The sequence below is a fragment of the Choloepus didactylus genome, chromosome 22, assembly GCF_015220235.1.
Source record: "Choloepus didactylus isolate mChoDid1 chromosome 22, mChoDid1.pri, whole genome shotgun sequence".
In the NCBI taxonomy this organism is placed as follows: Eukaryota; Metazoa; Chordata; class Mammalia; order Pilosa; family Megalonychidae; genus Choloepus; species Choloepus didactylus.
The window spans coordinates 8,733,213-8,751,908 of NC_051328.1; the positions used below are offsets into that span (position 1 = coordinate 8,733,213).

Sequence of the window (18,696 nt, forward strand, 5' to 3'; positions counted from 1 at the left end):
TTGCTAACAACATTCTTTTCTGCATAAAATAATTCTTTCATAGCGTAAATAATTGAATTTTGTATAAAAATTAAAAAGATTACCATGATCTTAAATTTATATTCCTATTTTATTCCATTTAATCAACCAGTGTTTGTTGAATGCCTGCTATGTACTTCTTGTGCAAAGTAATGAGAAGAGAAGAAGACACAAGATACATAAGATTCCTGAGTTTTTGAACCTTGCTTTCTGGCCAGGTAGACAGATATAATAAGGAAGTAGACAAATTACTGAAATTATTACTGTTTATGATACATGCTGTGAAGTAAGTAAGTGCTGAGATGGAGAAAAACAGAAAGAACCAATTTTGACAGGAATGGTCAGTAGAGGCCTGTTTTAAGAGGAGACAATGAAATGGAGCCATCAATGTGAAGAGCTGGTTAAAATCTTTCCAGACTTCTGGGTAAAGAAGGAAGATTCCCTCAAATATAATTTTACTCTTTCTTTAAACCCCACTTATAGATCAGTAAAGAGAAACAAAATTTAAGGCAATAAGCATGATAAACTTTACAGGACAAGCAACCTGGTTTTTTTCCTGCAAATAAGTTCTGGGAGATGAGGAGATGGGGGAGTATCTATAAACCAGTAGTTCGCAACCTGAGGTGATTTTGGCCTCCCACCCCACTGAGGGGAAGGACATCAATATCTAGAGATATTTTTGGTTATCACAACTTTGAATGTGCTATTGGCATCTAGTGGGTAGAGTCCAAGGGTACACTAAATATCCTACAGTACACATGACAGCCCTCCACGATAAAGAATTATCCAGTTCAAAAATATCAAACGTTGAGAAAAGTTGAGAAAAACCATTCTATAACCTGAAAGAGATTTAAGAGGCATCAACCAATTGCAGTGTATGGTGCATATTTGGATCCTGATTGAAACAAAGAACCCAAGGGAAACTTTTATTACCTTTATTAGGTAATCAGAAATTTGAATACCAAATATTAAAGAATTGCATTTTTTAGGGCTGATAATGGTATCTAGTTGTGTTTTTTTTTAAAAGGGGGATTTTTAGATGTTGCTAAAAATAGTAAATATTAATAGATGCAATGATAGATATCTAGAATTTGCTTCAAAATAATATAGGAGGTGAAGAGTGAGTGAGATACTTGAAACAAATTTTGCCACAAGTTGTTAATAATTGTTGAAGTTGAATGATGGGAAGCATAGGGATCCATCATATTATACCATCTACTTTTGTATATGTTTACATTCCATAATTTAAAAATAAGTAGGCAAAAGCCGTCAGGATGTGGAGAATACAAGAGGAGAGAGCAACAAAATTTGAAGTTGGAAACAAATGGGTTAGCGGTAACTGACTTAACCAACCAGTGGGAGCTGAAATGCTACATGAGCCATGGGGGAAGGCAACAAGCCAAATTATTTGCTTCGGAGATTACCCAAAAGACTCAGGAGTTTATGACCATGGGCACCTTTGGAAGTTGAAGTTAAAGGACAGATGTTAAAATAAAGATTGATTAAAAGCTGTTTAAAATGGGGTCTGAGCTCTAGACAACCTCCTCAACTCCATGTATCCAGGATGAAGACGGGCTGAAAATTTTTTTCTCAGGACAACGTAACGTAGAGGATTCCTAGATTGAATTTGTTGTTGAGTGGTAGAGCTGCTAAATGGAAATTAAATGAATACACATTTGTTGATGAGACACTCAAGGAAGAAAACTAAGGAGTTTTTTTCTTTGTTGAATCATACAAGCCCAAGGCCTAAAGATAATGGCAGGGAAAAGTACAGCCAGGTTACCCTCCGGTGAGCCCATGTCAGTAAACACCCATTCAGACCTGTTGGTCTGTCATACAGGAGGAGCATATGTAACCAAAGATTATACGATATCTGAGGAAAGTCTCTTAACATGAAAGACAGAGACTAAAACAAACCATTAAAATGAACTTGGGAGATCAAAGACTACAAAAGGAGAAAACATTTTTTACGCTATCATTAATATCTTTAAAAGTAGATAACTGACACTGGTACTTTGAAAGAAGAATAAGGTGCTGTAAAAAACATTCAAAAACACTAATATGAGTTAACATGTAGCAGAAATGAAAAACTAAAAGGACTGAATGATGAATCTTCATTGTTAGAAATCTTGTTAGTGAGAAAATTAGAAATACAGAATATCTGTAGATTTTATTAGGGAAAATTCATATTATATATGTGTATTTTAAAGTGTGTGCCCTTTAGTTTCCAAACAAGGATGGGGAGATCTAGAATACAAAAAAAATTAATCATTCTAGCAAAATTCAAAAAGAAGGGGAAATATGATAGAAAACAATAAAATGGTTGAAATAAATATATATAAACCGATTAGGTACAATTTCACCTATTAAAAGATAGATTGTCAGAAAAAAAATCAGCATTTTGATACTTCAAAGAGATATTATAATACAAACCAAGAAGCTTGGAAGTATTTTAAAAAGGCTATACTTTATAAACACTGAGAAATATAAAACTTTTGTAGCAATATTAGCATAGAACAAAATAGAATTTAAGGTATAAAGGGATACTATATAATAATACAATCTGTAAAACTTAAAGATATAACAAATATTGTATGCACCTAACAAAATTATCTCAAAATATAGAAGTAAAAACTACCAGAATTATAAAGAGAAATAGAAAAATCCACATAGTGCTTCAATTTGCGTTGTAATGGAGCTCTTAGCTGGTAGAATATGGCAAGGGAAAGATAATGTGAGATAAAAACTGGACATAGTAAGAACTGCATTGTTAGTAATTGTGAAGAATTAGAAGTGAAACAACTTAAGCATCATAGAAGATGGATAAAGGTGAGGTGTTACATTCATACAAGAAAATATATATAGCTATTAAAACTGATGAATTAGAGCCTCATGAATCAGCATGGGTAAACCTCAAGAAAATGTTGAGAATAATAAGTTGCAGAATTACATGTATAATATACTATTTATATAACTTAAATACTGAATATTTCTTCAACATATTTAGATAAGAGTATAAACATGTGTGGAATAAAAAACAAATGCAGGATAGTGGTTGTCTCAGGGAAGGAAGGAGAGGAATTGAACAGGAGAAGGGATACTGTTCTAGTTTGCTAATGTTGCCGGAATGCAAAACACCAGAAATGGATTGGCTTTTATAAAAGGGGGTTTATTTGGTTACACAGTTACAGTCTTAAGGCCATAAAGTTTCCAAGGTAATGCATCAACAATCAGGTTACCTTCACTGGAGGATGGCCAATGGCATCCGGAAAACCTCTGTTAGCTGGGAAGGCATCTGGCTGGCGTCTGCTCCAAAGTTCTGTTTCAAAATGGCTTTCTCCCAGGACGTTCCTCTCTAGGCTACTCAAAAATGTCACTCTTAGTTGTTCTTGGGGTGTTTGTCCTCTCTTAGCTTCTCCAGAGCAAGAGTTGCTTTCAACGGCTGTCTTCAAAGTGTCTCTCATCTGCAGCTACTCTCAGTTTCTGTGCATTCTTCAAAGTGTCCTTCTTGGCTGTAGCTCCTCTTCAAAATGTCCCTCTCAGCTGCACTGAGTTCCTTCTGTTGTCAGCTCATTTATATGGCTCCAGTGATTTAATTTAGACCCACCCTGAATGAGTGGGGTAACACCTCCATGGAAATTATCCAGTCAGAGTCATCACCCACAGTTGGGTGGGGCGCATCTCCAGGGAAGCACTCAAAGAATTACAATCTAATCAACACTGATACTCTGACCACACAAGATTACATCAAAGATAATGGCTTTTTGGGGGACATAATACATTCAGACTGGCTCAGATACCCAGGGACTTTAATTATTTATTACTTCCTTTATGATAAAATGAGTAAGCATACTATTTTATATTTTTGAAGTATTTCACAACAAAAATATCAAGGAAACCAACAAAATAAAATGAATTTCACTAAACCTAATCCATCTTATTAGTAAAATTAGTTTTGAAAAGCAAGAAGGCCAAAATTATCTTTTAGGAACTAAGGAAACAAAAGTAAAACAAAAGTACAGGTTTGATATTTTGGCTTTACATTTTGATCTAAAAATTAAATTTGTTTTGAAACAAAAAGGAAATCAGAATGCTTGCTATATTTTGAGGTACAGAATTGTTGGGTGTTTGTGGAGAGTTGTTTTAATATATGTGTGAACCATCATGTTGCTTTAATTTTTTTAGAAAATGTAACTTGTGATTAGGTCAGTATTATTAATATTTTAAAGATCTCTGTATAGCCTATCTAGATAGACCTCAGAAAACCTCCAGAAATTTCTTAACATTGAAAAATTTCAAACTGCAGAGCTTTCTATTAATTACCCCTATTTTCCTGTGTCTTCATTTTAACAGGCCTGTCAGCTCCTGTACCTAGGGGTCGAAAAGGGAAGAAAGTAAAGACTCAAACAAGTACATTTGATATACAAAAAGCAGAATGGCTTCGGAAGTATAATCCTGAACAGCTACTTCAAGATGAAGGCTACAAAAAGCACATAAAACACCACTGTAATAAGTAGGTAGTGGGGTACTTTTACACAATTCTTTAAATTTAACTTTTCTGAATTTATTAATGATTTTAAAGCGTATTCATTGTGACTACATATACAGCATGGTCTAGGACCAGCTCTAATCTTATGAGGTGTCCTTCAATAAGTCATGGTACCTTTTATGTCACTGTTTTCATCAACAGAGAGATAAGTAAAACTAATCTTTAAGTGATCTCATTATACTCTACTTGGATATTAAAAAATGATTGTGAAGATTTTAGAGATAATTATTTTATACATGTGGTAGTGATGAGATTCATTTAATCAAAAGTAATTCTTATTTCATTATAAAAATCCTGTATACAATTTCTCCCTAATTTTAGCACCATGAGTGAATTATTTCAACGATTAATATCTTTGTATCTTTTGATTTACTTTTTCCTCATTTTTAGGGTTTTGCTTCGTGTGAGAATGCTGTATTATCTAAAGCAAGAAGTCATTGGAAATGAATGTCAGAAAGTATTTGATGGAGTTGATGCAAGGTAAATTAAATAACATGGTTATATTTATTTTTCAGTAACATGACGAGGCAAAAATTATATGCCCAGAATATTGCATATTAGGTGTCTGCTTATTTGGTGTGGTGGTTTGGGGCTGCCTGTACCCCTGTAAAACATGTTCTTAAATTTAATCCTCTCCTGTGAGTGTGAACCCATTTTAAGTAGGACCTTTTGATAAGGTTACTTCAGTTAAGATATGGGCCACCTCAATCAGGATGGGTCTGAATCCTATTCCTGGAGTCCTGTGTAAGCAGAATGAAATTCAGACAGAGAGGGGAGTAGCCAAAACTAAAATCAGTAGAAACTGGAAGAGAAGGGAGAGGCCAGAAGAGGCCGTGATATGCCTTGCCATGTGACAAGCCAAGGACCAAGCATTGTCAGCCGCCAATCCCAGAACTCCACAGGCTTCAGGGATAAAGCATCGCCTTGATAATGCCTTTTATTGGACTTCTTTCCTAACCTCAAACCTGCAAGCCATTATATTTCCATTATTTAAGCCAGACCATTATATGGTATTTGCTTGAGCAGCCAAGGAAACAAAAACATTTGGTAAAATTCAGAAGAAGCAAAATCTACCAACGGTAGGAAATTAACTCTTGCCAAATTGCCTTTCTTCTAATACTCTAGTCTTCGGTCCCATCATTAAAACTATAAATAATAATAATATTAGTAACGATATCTAACTTTGGTGCCAATATAGCAGCACAAATTTATTCACTGATTTATTTAGTCATTCCTGCAAAACATTTTAAGCATTCACTAAGTACCTGGCGCTGTGGATACAAAGACAAAAAAACACAGTCCTTATCCTTAGGAAGTTGATGGTCTGAGATGAGGAGGTAGACAAACAGCTCTACTGCAATGTGATGAATGCTTTGGGATACTAGGGAGGTGCCACTAGGAATTTTTTATTTCTGGTTTCATCTTGGTCCTTAATGCTTCAAGAACTCTTTCCCATTTGTTCTCCCCATTTTCTATAGCAACTGTTTCAAACCTACTCTTCATACCTTAACCCACTACCCTATCCTCTATTCTCAGCAATGATACTCTTCCTCCTTTATAGGGAAAATATGAACAAGCCATTAAACAGAAATTCTCTCAACTTCCTATTACCAAGTTAAAACTTAACTTTTCTTTGTGTGTCCTTTTTTTCTTTCCTCTTATTACAGTGGAGATTTTATGGTGACCGACTTCTCTGTCACATATTTACATGATCATAAACTTGATCTTACCGTCAAGAAACAGCGCTTACAATCTCTTAAATCTCAATTTCAAACATCACCCCTTTCCTTCCAACCCACTTAACCTGGTACTTTCACTAAATTTCTCTAATCTCAAAAAGACATCTCCACCAGCCTTACCAATTAACTACTCACTGTCCATCACCACTTTCAAGCCTCCTCTTTCATGATTATCCCCCTAGATTCTATAGTCCACCATTTACTCAGTAAAATCCTTAACTCCTTTTGTCTGAATTGCCCTGTGTTCTACAGACCTGGCACCCCAACTCATGTTAAACCCAAACATCCATTTGCTTCTTGCCTATACCTAAGCAGCTGAACTTTGCTGGAAAAAGTAAAGCCAGCCCATGTAAAAAGGACTCACTTCAAATTTATGATGATAAATTTCAAATGTGATTAAACACTAAAAGATTTTTTAACCACTGTGGTAGTAAATTCACTTTCCTACTCTTTAAGAAGACCGTTTCTTATCTCTCTCCTCAAACCACCTTCCTATTCTACCACCACAACTCTCAATGACCTTCCTGCATATTTCATGGAAAAAATAAGATACAGTAAGACAAAAACTACCTTCAGTTCTACTCACATGTGTGTCCACCTATTCCATCCCTCAGGACAGAGTAGAAATGTTCCTCCTCCTAAGGCAACCCTTGTGCCTTGGATCTCCTCTCTTCTTACTTTTTAGGACTTGAGTCCTGTATTCTCCTTTGTTCCTTAGATCATTCCCCTGACATATATATACTTTAAAAAAAAAGAGAAAAAAAGGAAACTCCCTTAACATACACCCTACTGCTCTATTTCTCTGCTCCTCGTTCACAAGAAACTCCTTAAAAGAATTTTCTGTTTACTGTCTCTACTTCTTTATCTTTCATTTTCTCTTCAACCTATCCCAATTAGCATTTCATTCCCACTATCCCACTGAAATGCTTTTTTAACAAGGCCACTAATGATGTACAATGTGATCAGTTCTCTATACTTATTCTGTCTGTCCCTCCTTCTTGAAATGCTGCCTTATATGGACATCCATGCTGCTGCACCAATCTAGTTCTCCTTTATCCTCACTAGTCATTCCTTTTCCTTCTCCTTGCTCTCTCTCAATTCTCTAACAGATCCCTAAATGTTGGATTGACTAAGAGCTCTGTCCTCTGAGCTCTCTTCTCTGTCTCTACTCTCTTCTTAAGTGAGCCCACATGATCTCATTATACTAAATACGATTCATAAAGAGTTGAGGTTCCAATTTGCATATTCATCCCAGATCTCTCCCCTGAGCTCTAAGCTCTAAGTCAGCTGCCTCCCAACATTTGAATACCTGAATGACATCTCAGACTTCTTCAGTCTCTCCCATATCTGCTCTGTCTATCCCTTTTCCTCACCCTTCCCACAGTGCCTTTTCCATCTCAGTACATGTACCACTGAGTTGCTCTGGCATTATTCTTGATTCCTCTCTTTTCCTCATACCTTACTGGAAGACCTGTTAGCTAGACAAATTATATGCCAAATCTGACCACTATTCACTATCTCACTCTGCTAAATCCCTATTCCAAGCCACTAGTGTGTCATGTTTTGACTTCTGCAGTGGCCTCTAACTGTGTTTCTTTGTCTCCACTTTGGTCCTTTACAGTCCATCCTTCACACAGCATGCTGCTCCACAGAGGCCATGCTGTTCTCCTTAAAACACTCCACATACCTTCTCATTTCTCTTAGAATAAAATCCAAACTCCATGGCATGTCCTACAAGGTCCTACGTAACTCTGTGATCTGTTCTTCCATCTCTTCCTCACCAACAATGCTCTTGCCATACAGGCCTTTCTCCCCCTCCAATATTTCAAGCTCATTCTGGTACAAATACCCTCTCCCCAGATCTTCCACAGAACCACCTTTTCTAATCATTCAAGTCTCAATTCAAGTATTACCTCCTCAGATAGGCCTTCCTTGCCCACCCTACCAAAAGCAGCCCTGGTCATTTATTACTACTTCACCTTATTTTATCTAATTCATAATGCCAATTACCATTCAAAATTACATTGTTTATTTTTGTATTTTTTGTCTTCTCCTCCCACAGAATTTAAACTCTTTGAGGGTAAGTATACATCTTCTTGGACATTATTTTTCCAGTCCACAGACTCTGGGACATAGTAGACACTCAGTAAATATTTGTGGAGTAATTGACTCCTCTTTTCCTTTGCCTGGCTGAATCCAATCCACATGTGATTTCCTGGGGACTGCTCTCTGTGAGTTATCCCTTCATTTTCCTCTTTTGTTAATCTGTCTTTTTCTCTTTGATTTCTCATTTGAATTTTAACATGTTTACATCTCCTTCACTTAACACACACACACACACACACACACACACACACACACACACACTTTTACAACTTTTGGACCCAATATCCCCTCAACAACCACATTATTATTCTCCTTGACTTCACAGTCAAAATTCAGCTTCTACCTTCCCACCCCCACAACACTACTTCAAGAAGATCTTCACCAGCATATTTGCTGCTAATTCTAATGACTATACCTCTCTGTTTATGTTACTTTATCTTTACTATCCACTTCCTTCTTTTTAACATGCTCCTGTGGTACTATACTCTTAATGATTTTCTTTTAGCTTTTTGCTTGCTACTTTTCAGACTCTTCTTCTCCCTGTCTTACCTGTCTCATAAATGCTGATGTTCCAAAGAGTCTTCCCATAGGTTCTCTGTTCTTGTTACTCAACTTATTTTGAGCGTTCTCATCTTTTTTGAGGCTTCATTTTTTTTTTTATCCGTATGATAATGTCTTCCAAATCTCTGTCTCCAGCCCACATATCTCTTCTGAACGTCAAATCCACGTTTCCTAAATACATCACGATTACTCTTGCCTCTAAGCCTTTGCATTCTTGCCAGAACATTCTCTACCCCTTGCTTCCATTCTCACTGTACCTTTGCCCAGCTAACATTTACTTACCTTTCCTGACCTCTGAAGTCTGAGTTAGGCACTTACCCAGAGCACTCTCTCTCAGCATTCATCACATGGTTCCTCATGTGCCTCCTTCCGAGGGCAAGGACACGTCTGTCTTACTCATTATTGTCATTGTGGACACATAGTGAGTGCTGTTGAAATATATTTTGAATGAATAATCTAGCCTGGGAAAGTTAATGGAAGCTTTATGCAGAAGGTGGCACATAAACTGAGATGAAAATCAACAACAGGAGAACATCCACTTAATTATATCCCTTTCCCTAGTAGTTCACAAACACGTAACATAGAAATGGCACTTACATTTGAACTATGAGCTTTATACTCTTTGCCTTTTCCTTTTTATAAACAGGGAAACCTTCCGCCTCAGATGATAATTACAATATGTTGAGCAAAGAGTGCCACCTGATGGTTGGCAATGGTAATGCTCTGACCCATTTTTTTCCCCTCTGGTATCCTATCCGCAGTGTTTTTTCCTTTATCTTTCAGTGTTTATGCTGTATTTAGTGCTACTTGGGAACTTGTAGATAAATATCTTCTTTAACTCTATTCCTCCTCATCTCTTTTTCAACTTTTGCCTTATCACATGAAAATCACTCTTAACTCTTTCTGTAATTTTCTGCATTACGGTAGATAATATTTCTATTGTGACCCTTCTGTGTTCTTAAAAAGTGGGCATAATAAAGTCTTCATTTAATTTGCTGAGAAATCCTTTTAAGAATCTATCAAAGGTCTGTCCATCTACTTCTTCATATTCCTTTGGTTAAAAGCTTTTTCTTCTGGTAAAACATTTATGAAAAATAAAAATTGATTTTTATCAATTTTTTATGTTATTTACTTATAAAACTTAAAAGTCTTTTTTATTGCCAATGTCTTTTATTGCAACCATGTTAGAAATTAAATACGGGTTCTGTGGACTAGCCCAGGACTATACTGACCATTTATCAGTCTATTTCTATATGAAAATGTATTTTGAGCCCAAACACAACCAATTTACAAATAAACTTTTACCATACAACTTGATTATGAGTGGGACAGTCCCATTTCTACAAATCTTTAGCTCTGTAAAACTGTGACACCAAGATAAGGAGATGAAGTTGTACTCAGTATAATTTGTATTATTTGTGTTTTATTATCTCAGATACTTTAAAATTTGGTAAGTCAAGAATGTCAGGTAGAAAAATTCTCAACTAGAGTACTTGAAGTAATTTATCCTGACCAGCACCCCCTTCCTTAACTGTTGACTATAAGAATAATCTAAGTGTAATATAAAAAATAATGTTTCCTTCACTAGACTGACAGAGAGAAAGGACACAAGAAAAATCAGAACTGAAAGGGGGGAAATTAACTACTGACCTTACAGACATAAAAAGGATTATAAGAAGGTATTCTAGCAAATTGCAGCCTAGATGAAATGGATAAATTCTTAGAAACACACAAATTACCTAAGCCATTTCAAGAAGAAATCGAATATCTCAAAAGACCAGTAAGAAGAAAAGAGATTAACTTGGCAATCAGAAGCCTCCTAACAAAGAAAACTCCAAAACCAGATAACTTCGCTGGTCAGTTTGCCCAAACATTCAAAGAAGAATTAACATCAGTCCTTCTCAAGCTCTTCCAGAAATATGAAGAGGAGGGAAGATTTCCTGATCGATTGTCTGAAGTCAGCGTCACCCTAATACCAAAGCCAGCTGGGGATATAAGAAAAGAAAAGATGCCAATATCTCCTATTAATATAGATGCAAAAATCCTCAACAAAATACCAGCAAACCAAATAAAACTATACCTTAAAAGGATTATGCTGTATCTATCATAGATAGATAGATAGATAGATAGATAGATAGATAGATAGATAGATAGATAGATAGATCAAATGTGGCAAAAAGTTGGTGGACCTAGGTATTAGGAGTGGAGTTATGTTGGAGTTCTCTGAATGTTTTTATCAAGAAAGGGTTCTGAATTTTGTTGAATGCCCTTTCTATTGAGATTATAATTTGTGTTTTTTCCCTTTATTCTATTTATGTAGTATATTACCTTGATTTTCATATGTTGAACCACCCTTCCATTACTGGGATAAATTTGAATTTGTCATGGTGTATAATCTTTTTAATATGCTCTTGGATTCAGTTTGCTAGTATTTTATTGAGGATTTTTGCGTCTGTACTTATAAGGGAACCTGGCCTGTGAGTTTCATTTCTTGTAATATCTTTACCAGGTTTTGGTATCAGACTATCACTGGCCTCATAGAATGAATTTGGAAGTGTTTCCTCCTCTTGAATTCTTTGGAAGAGTTTAACAAGGATTGGAGTTACTTCTTTAGGTGTTGGGTAGAATTCACCAGGGAAGCCATCTGGTCCTGGGCATTGCCTTGGTGGAAGGTTTTTGATTGTTGTTCAATCTCTGTACTTGTTACTACACTAGCAATGAACAATCCAAAGAGGAAATTAAGAAAGCAGTTCCTTTTACAAATAAACAAACAGCAAAACATCCCATTTTCATGGATTGGAAGAGTTAATATTGTTGATATGGCAATATTACCCAAAGCAATGTACAAATTCAGTGCAATCCTTATGAAAATTCCAGCAAGCTTTCTTTGCAGAAATAGAAAAAAACAGATCTTCAAATTTGTACAGAACTGTAAGGGCCCCAAATAGCCAAAACAATCTTGAGAAGGAAGTACGGGGTTGGAGTACTCACACTTCCTGATTTCAAATTGTACTACAGAGCTATGGGCTATGGGATACTATCCTAAAGATAGACAAATAAATCAGTGGTCAAGAACTGAAAGTTCAGAAATAGGCCCACACATGTATGGCCAATTGTTTTCAACAAGGTTGCTAAGTACATGCAATGGGGAAAGAATAATCTATTCAACAAATGATATTGGTAAAACTGGTTATCCACATGCAGAAAAATGATGTTACACCCCTACTTCACAACATATACAAACCATATGATGTCACACTCCTACCTCACACTATATACACACCATATACCTCCCACCATATATCAACTCCAAATGGATCAAAGCCCTACATGTAAGAAGTAAATCTATAAAACTATTAAGAGGATAACTTAGTGGCAGAGCTATTAAGAGGATAACTTAGTGGAAAATCTAAAACAAAGGATTTTAGATACGACACCAAAACACAAGTAACAAAAGAAACAATAGATAAATTTGATTTCATCAAAATTAAGAACTGTGATGCATTGAAAAAAAAAATCAAGAAAGTTAAAAGGCAACCTACAGAATGAGAGAAAATAGTTTCAAACCATATACCAGATAAGAGTTTAAAAACGACAAAAAGATAACCAACCCAATTTAAAAAAGGCTAAAAACTTGAATACAAATTTCTCCAAAGAAGATATTTAAAGGACCAGTAAACACATGAAAAGATACTCAACATTATTAGCCATTAGAGAAATGTAAATCAAAATCACAACGAGCTACTCCTTCACACCCGTATAGACGACTATTATTTAAAAAACTGGAAATGGCAGGTGTTGGCAAGAATTTGGAGAACTTGGAACCCTTGTGTATTATTGGTGGGAATGTAAAATGGTGCTGACACTGTGGAAAGTAATACAGCAGGTCCTCAAAAAGTTAAATATGAAGTTAATGTGTGATCTGGCAATTCCTTGTCTAAGTATATACCCAAAGAGAGTGAAACAGGGTCTCAAACAGATGCTTCTACACCAATGTTTGTAGCACCATTATTCACAATAACCAAAAAGTGGGTAGAACCCAAGTGTCCATCAACAAATGAGTGGATAAACAAAATATGGTACATATGCACATTGGAATATTATTCAGCCATAAGAAAGAATGAAGTTATGAGACACTGCAACATGGAAGAACCTTGAGAGCATTATGTTCAGTGAAATAAGCGAAGCAGATAAGGACAAAAATTGCATAATATCACTTATAAAAGAATATTAGAAGTAGCAAATTCTCAGAGATAGAAAGCAGAGGAAGAGGAGAAGAGATTTTTATTTTAAAAATAAAAAATAATTCAAGTATATGTGGATGGATTTACCTCAAACAAACAAAAAGTGTGAACATGTCAGTCATGTTCTATACATGACTCCTTTTCCTCTTTAGAAATACTGTAATTGTACATGTGTTATTGCAGAAAGTTTCTTGGAAAATAATAACTTCAAGTGATAAGGTATAAGGTAAGATAAGTTATGTTTGCAAATTTACAAGTGCTATAGTTGTTTCATAGTCATCAAAACAGCCAAATTACAAATATATTATTATACTTTTTAGTACTTTATTATATTTTCATTTTGTGGCTGCCGGGTATGGCATGGTATTGTTTACATATAGCAGAAAAATAGTACTTTGACAGATTTAACCAAATTATGAACCAGAAACTTGCCATTTCCTTTACTTGTAAACAGCATTACATTTTCAGTGTGATTTTCTTAGTATAGGGGTCTAGAAGACAGCAGAACTTGCTTTGTAACCTAAAGCTATTAATTTGCCCCGTCTCCTCATATATGCCATGAAATATTTTAACCAGATGTTTTTTGCTATGTTCTTTGCTAATGTAAGATTCTTGCTTTCCAATAAGCCCTTTTATCATTCCTAAAGGAAATTAGTGGAAAAAATATGATTCCCTTAAGGGAGTTATACAGTAAAACTTGTTGAAACTTATTTCTTCTGTTGAGCTTAAGAAAATTAGTTCATTTTATGGTTTCTTTGTTGTTATTTTGTAATTTTGTAATTTTAAATGGTGATTATTGTTGAAAATAATTACAAATTGATGAAAATATATGAAACAAAATCTTAACCTCTTTTTTCTGAAAAATTAATGCTTTAGAAGCTAGGTAAAATGTTGCCTCATCTTTGACTTATTTGTAATAATTCATAATGTGTACATAATGGTTTTTCTTTTTAAGTGACATTGATGTTTGGGTACCAGAGCCAGACCACTCAGAAGTTCCTGCTGAGTGGTGGGATTTTGATGCTGATAAATCACTCCTTATTGGAGTTTTCAAACATGGTAAGTAAGAAATAAGGAGGATAGAATTCCTTTCTATGTATAGCATAATTCAGATAATTCTAAGTTTAGTGATTTTTACTTAGAACTTTTTTCCAGTAGCACCATGTTATTATATTCAGCATTAAAAGCCTATATTGCCAAACTATGTTTATTATATTGTTTATTTCCTTATGAGAGGGTGGTGTATGTGACTTGCCCCTTCTGAATGTATGGCTCACATAACTTCTCTCAGGAAGAGTTTATATGCGAAATACATATGCTTATGCATATGGTCAGTTTTTGCTATTTTTCGTCTCTGATCAATTTAATCTTAAATTATTATATACGCATATTACCAGATCATATAATGTTTGTGATAATTTCTAGAAAATACATGTTGTAACCTATATTATTTTAACATATGGTCCCTTTAGTCCAGAAGCATCATTCACCATAAATTTGAGAAATGCTTGCATTGATACACCATTGTTACTTTTATAATTGTTAATCCTTCTAGGTTATGAAAAATATAACACTATCCGAGCAGACCCAGCTTTATGCTTCTTGGAAAGAGTCGGAAAACCTGATGAGAAAGCAGTTGCTGCTGAACAGAGAGCAAATGATTATATGGATGGGTATGTGCATTTCATAGTCATGAATTCTCTGTATATCTCTATCTTCTGTTCAGCATCAGCATATTCTAAATCAGTGACTTTTATCTTTAAATAATATAGCAGTAAGAGAATTGGCGTTTACAGCCTAAAAGAGCTAATGATACTACTTTAATAAGTTAGCACTTGTCCAGGAGTATTATCAACAAGGGAGAGATTGGAGCTTCTCCACACTCATTCATTTTTTGTTAGAGAAGTTGTAGGTTTACAGAAAAATCATGCAGAAAATACAGAGTTCTTATATACCACCTCCCATATGCACAGTTTTCCCTGTTAGCACTTTGCATTAGTGTGGTACCTTTGTTACAACTGTGAAACAATATTATAGTTACACTATAAACTGTAGTTCATAGTTTACATTACAGTTCACTGTGTTGTACAATGCTTTGGGGGGTTTTTTGTTTGTTTGTTTGTTTTAATTTTTATTGCATACGTATTCTATATATACAACCTAAAATTTCCCCTTTAAACCATGTTCAAATATATAATCCAGTTGTGTTAATTATGTTCACAGTGTTGCCCACATACCTTCTTTTGATGCATTCTTCGTTTTCTTAGTGAAGCAAGTTTTTTGGCCATTAAGGCCATAAAATTCTATGGACATATGAGGGGAGAAGAAAGGCAAGGTTATTACACATGAAGAAAAATGTGATATTGTTTATTATACCTGTTTTAAGGTCTTTATAATCTTTTCTTATCAGAAGAGGAAAGTAACGGACTATGTTGAGGTTAACAGTATCACATTTAAAGGTGAGCTTGGGAGTTGGTAAATGAGAAGTAGGTTTCTTCTCCACTGCCATGTAACAGCCTTCATCCTGTGGCTTGGGCTTCTCTGGCTAGAGAACATAGACTTAAGTCAGATCTTTAAAACAAACTTAAAAATGCTTTCAGCAAGACTACATTTGTTTATCCTGTCAAGACGATTCTTAAGTCCCTCATAGTAACTATAGCATTTGTTGCTATTTTAACAGGGATGTGGAAGATCCAGAATACAAACCTGCCCCAGCAATCTTTAAAGATGACACAGAGGTATACTTCGCAACATATTTTTAAATCCTCAATTTTAATTATTCCTTGGTTTCTTTAGTTTTCATTTTCCTTTGCAGGTTTGTTTTCATTTTACATAATTCTTCTGTTCCTCAGATTAGCTACGAAAGTGATCAATGTGTTTGAGAAATTTTGCAAATTATCTTTCAGAATTTGCCTGACCTTCCCTCCTAGATCAGCTGGAGCCTGGTTTGGACGTATGGATGGAATGGGGCTTGCTCATGTCCTAACACTGCTTGGAACTAGGAAATACAATGTCCGGGGTCAAAATCCCAAAGACTCTTAGCAGAGTGAGAGCTAGAAGCTACATGAACAGAGTAACAGATGGAAGCTATACTTAATATAAGTGGTTTGCAATAGAGAGTGGATTGTAGAGGAATTCTTTGAGCTTGCTAAAAGAATGTTCTACTTATAGAATGCAAAGGGAAGAAGAGTTGGATAGACAAAAAATAGTCTGTTGGAGAGAGGGAATGATATTAATAGAGATGAGGAATTTATATATTTATATATATTTTGACTTAATTTTATGGAGGGATTTACCTCCGGGACACAGATGTAGTCTGGATAAGTTGTTTCTTCCAGAGTTCTTTCTTTTTTTTTTTTTTTTTTTGGCTTTGACCAGGTACCCAAGGGTATTACCAGCCTTGGACCCCTCTTTACATTACATTTTTGGCTTGAGAATTCCTGGAACATGTAGATGAAGTAAAAGAATCATGCCATAAACCCATGAGAAGATAGGTCTATGGTTATAAATTCTCAGGGAGGCAATTATTTTTATGCCTAGAGCCCGTGAGATAAATGTCTTTGTCCTTTTCCTGTGCAATTAGACAGAAAGAAGGTACTGTCCTTTGAGGATCTTGGCTTTATAAGGCATTTCAGTTCTAAGTGCCCGTACACTGGCCTAGGCCTCATCTCCTGTAATTCATATAGGCATCAATATCTAAGCCCCTTAGCTGCCAAGAGCAGCAAACCCTACACAACTATAGCATCATTAAGTCTTTTACCATGCTCTCACAAAAGTAAAACACTATTTTCTTACGGCATGTCTCAACTTCCCTCAATGGCCAAAGCTTAATATCCTGCTGAGTGACAAAGGAAAAATATTTAATGAGCCTGGATCCATTTTCTTAAAGCACTTAAAAAGGATGAGAGGCAATAAATCAATAACCAGTACAGCCTAGCCCTGATCAAGAGGGTGAAGTGAGACATTTAAGGTCTCTAACCCCCAACAGAAGCTTTGAACAAGAAGTAAGAATTGACAGAAACATCATTTTAAAACTCCAGAAAACAGTTAAAGGATTGCAGTAACGGCAAGCGCCGAATCAAGAAAAAGGCCATTTATGACATTTATGATCTCGTGGTGCCCTAGGTGGCCTGTCTCCCATCCCCTTACCTGCTCCTGGATCCCTGCTCCTGGTTCCAGAAGGAGCAGAGTAACACTTGTGCACATACTGGGAGCGTGCATGTCTGGGAAAGTTTTTTTTTTTTTGGGGGGGGGGGGGGTGTTGGGGGGGTTGGTTTATTTCTGTTTTGTTTTGTTAACTCCAGGCAAAGAAAGCTCTGTCACAAGCATAAGGAACACAGAGGCCTCAGAGTCTAAATTCCAGCAATAACACATTAAAATATCAAAATGTCCAGGTTCCAACAAAAGATTACAAAACTTACAAAGAAACAGAACGTGATGGCCCAGGCAGAGATGAAAATTAAAGCATTAGAAACCATCAGTGAGGAGGATCATACCTGGAACATTCCAGACAAACACTTTTTAAAAAATCATCCTAAATATGTTCCAATAACTAAAGGAAAACATGGACAAAGAACTAAAAGAAATCAGGAAAACAATAAATGAATGCAAAGAGAATAACAGTAGAGAGATGGAAATTATGAAAAGGCAACAAAGAGAGCTAAAGACCACAGTAAGAGAAATTTAAAATACCCTAGAGGGATTCAAGAGCAGATTAGAGCTGGCAGAAGAAATAATCTGTGAACTTGAAGATAAGACAATTGAAATCATCTAGTCTGAGGAGCAGAAAGAGGAAAGAATGAAGGAAAATGAACAGAGCCTGAGGAACCTGTGGGATACCTTCAGGCATGCCATTAAACACATGGTGGGAGTCCCAGAAGGAGAATAAAGAGAGAAATTGGCAGAGAGAATATTCAAAGAAATAATGGCTGAAAACTTCCCAAATTTAACAGAAGATGTGAATATGTACATCCAAGGTACACAATGAACTCCAAACAGCAAATAGACCCTGAAAGCTACAAGAGAGAAGCAGTGTGTCACATACAAGGGAGCATCAGTAAGATCAAATACCAGTTTCTCATTGGAATCCATGGAGGCAAGAAGACAGTGGGAAGACACATTCAAAGTGCTGAAAGCAAAAAACTGCTAACCAAGAATTCTGTGTCTGGCAAAACCGTCTTTCAAAAATGAGGGAGAGATTAAGACATTCCCAGATAAACAAAGCTAAGGGACTTTATCATGACTAGACCAGCCCTGCAAGAAATGATAGGGTTCTACAGGTTGAAAGAAAAGAACACAATTGATTGAAGCCACATGAAGAAATAAAGATCTCCAGAAAAGATAATGACATGGATAAATATAAATAGCCATACTATTGTATTTTTTATTTGTAACTCCACTTTTAACTTCCTGCAGGATCTTAAAGGAAATTGCATAAAATGTAATGATAAATCAATGAGTGTATAAAATGTAATTTATG

At 35.6% G+C, this 18,696-nt stretch overlaps 1 protein-coding gene across 7 annotated transcripts in view; it reads left to right on the forward strand.

Moving 5' to 3' along the window:
• CHD9 (chromodomain helicase DNA binding protein 9) overlaps nt 1–18,696 on the forward strand; it is a 284,977-nt gene that overhangs the window by 234,297 nt on the left and 31,984 nt on the right. For all 7 annotated transcript variants that reach the window (XM_037816043.1, XM_037816042.1, XM_037816041.1 and 4 more), the window contains 5 exons: nt 4,372–4,531; nt 4,958–5,047; nt 14,173–14,276; nt 14,773–14,890; nt 15,898–15,955. In XM_037816043.1, coding sequence (XP_037671971.1) covers nt 4,372–4,531; nt 4,958–5,047; nt 14,173–14,276; nt 14,773–14,890; nt 15,898–15,955 — 530 coding nt within the window. The remainder of the gene's footprint in view (nt 1–4,371; nt 4,532–4,957; nt 5,048–14,172; nt 14,277–14,772; nt 14,891–15,897; nt 15,956–18,696) is intronic.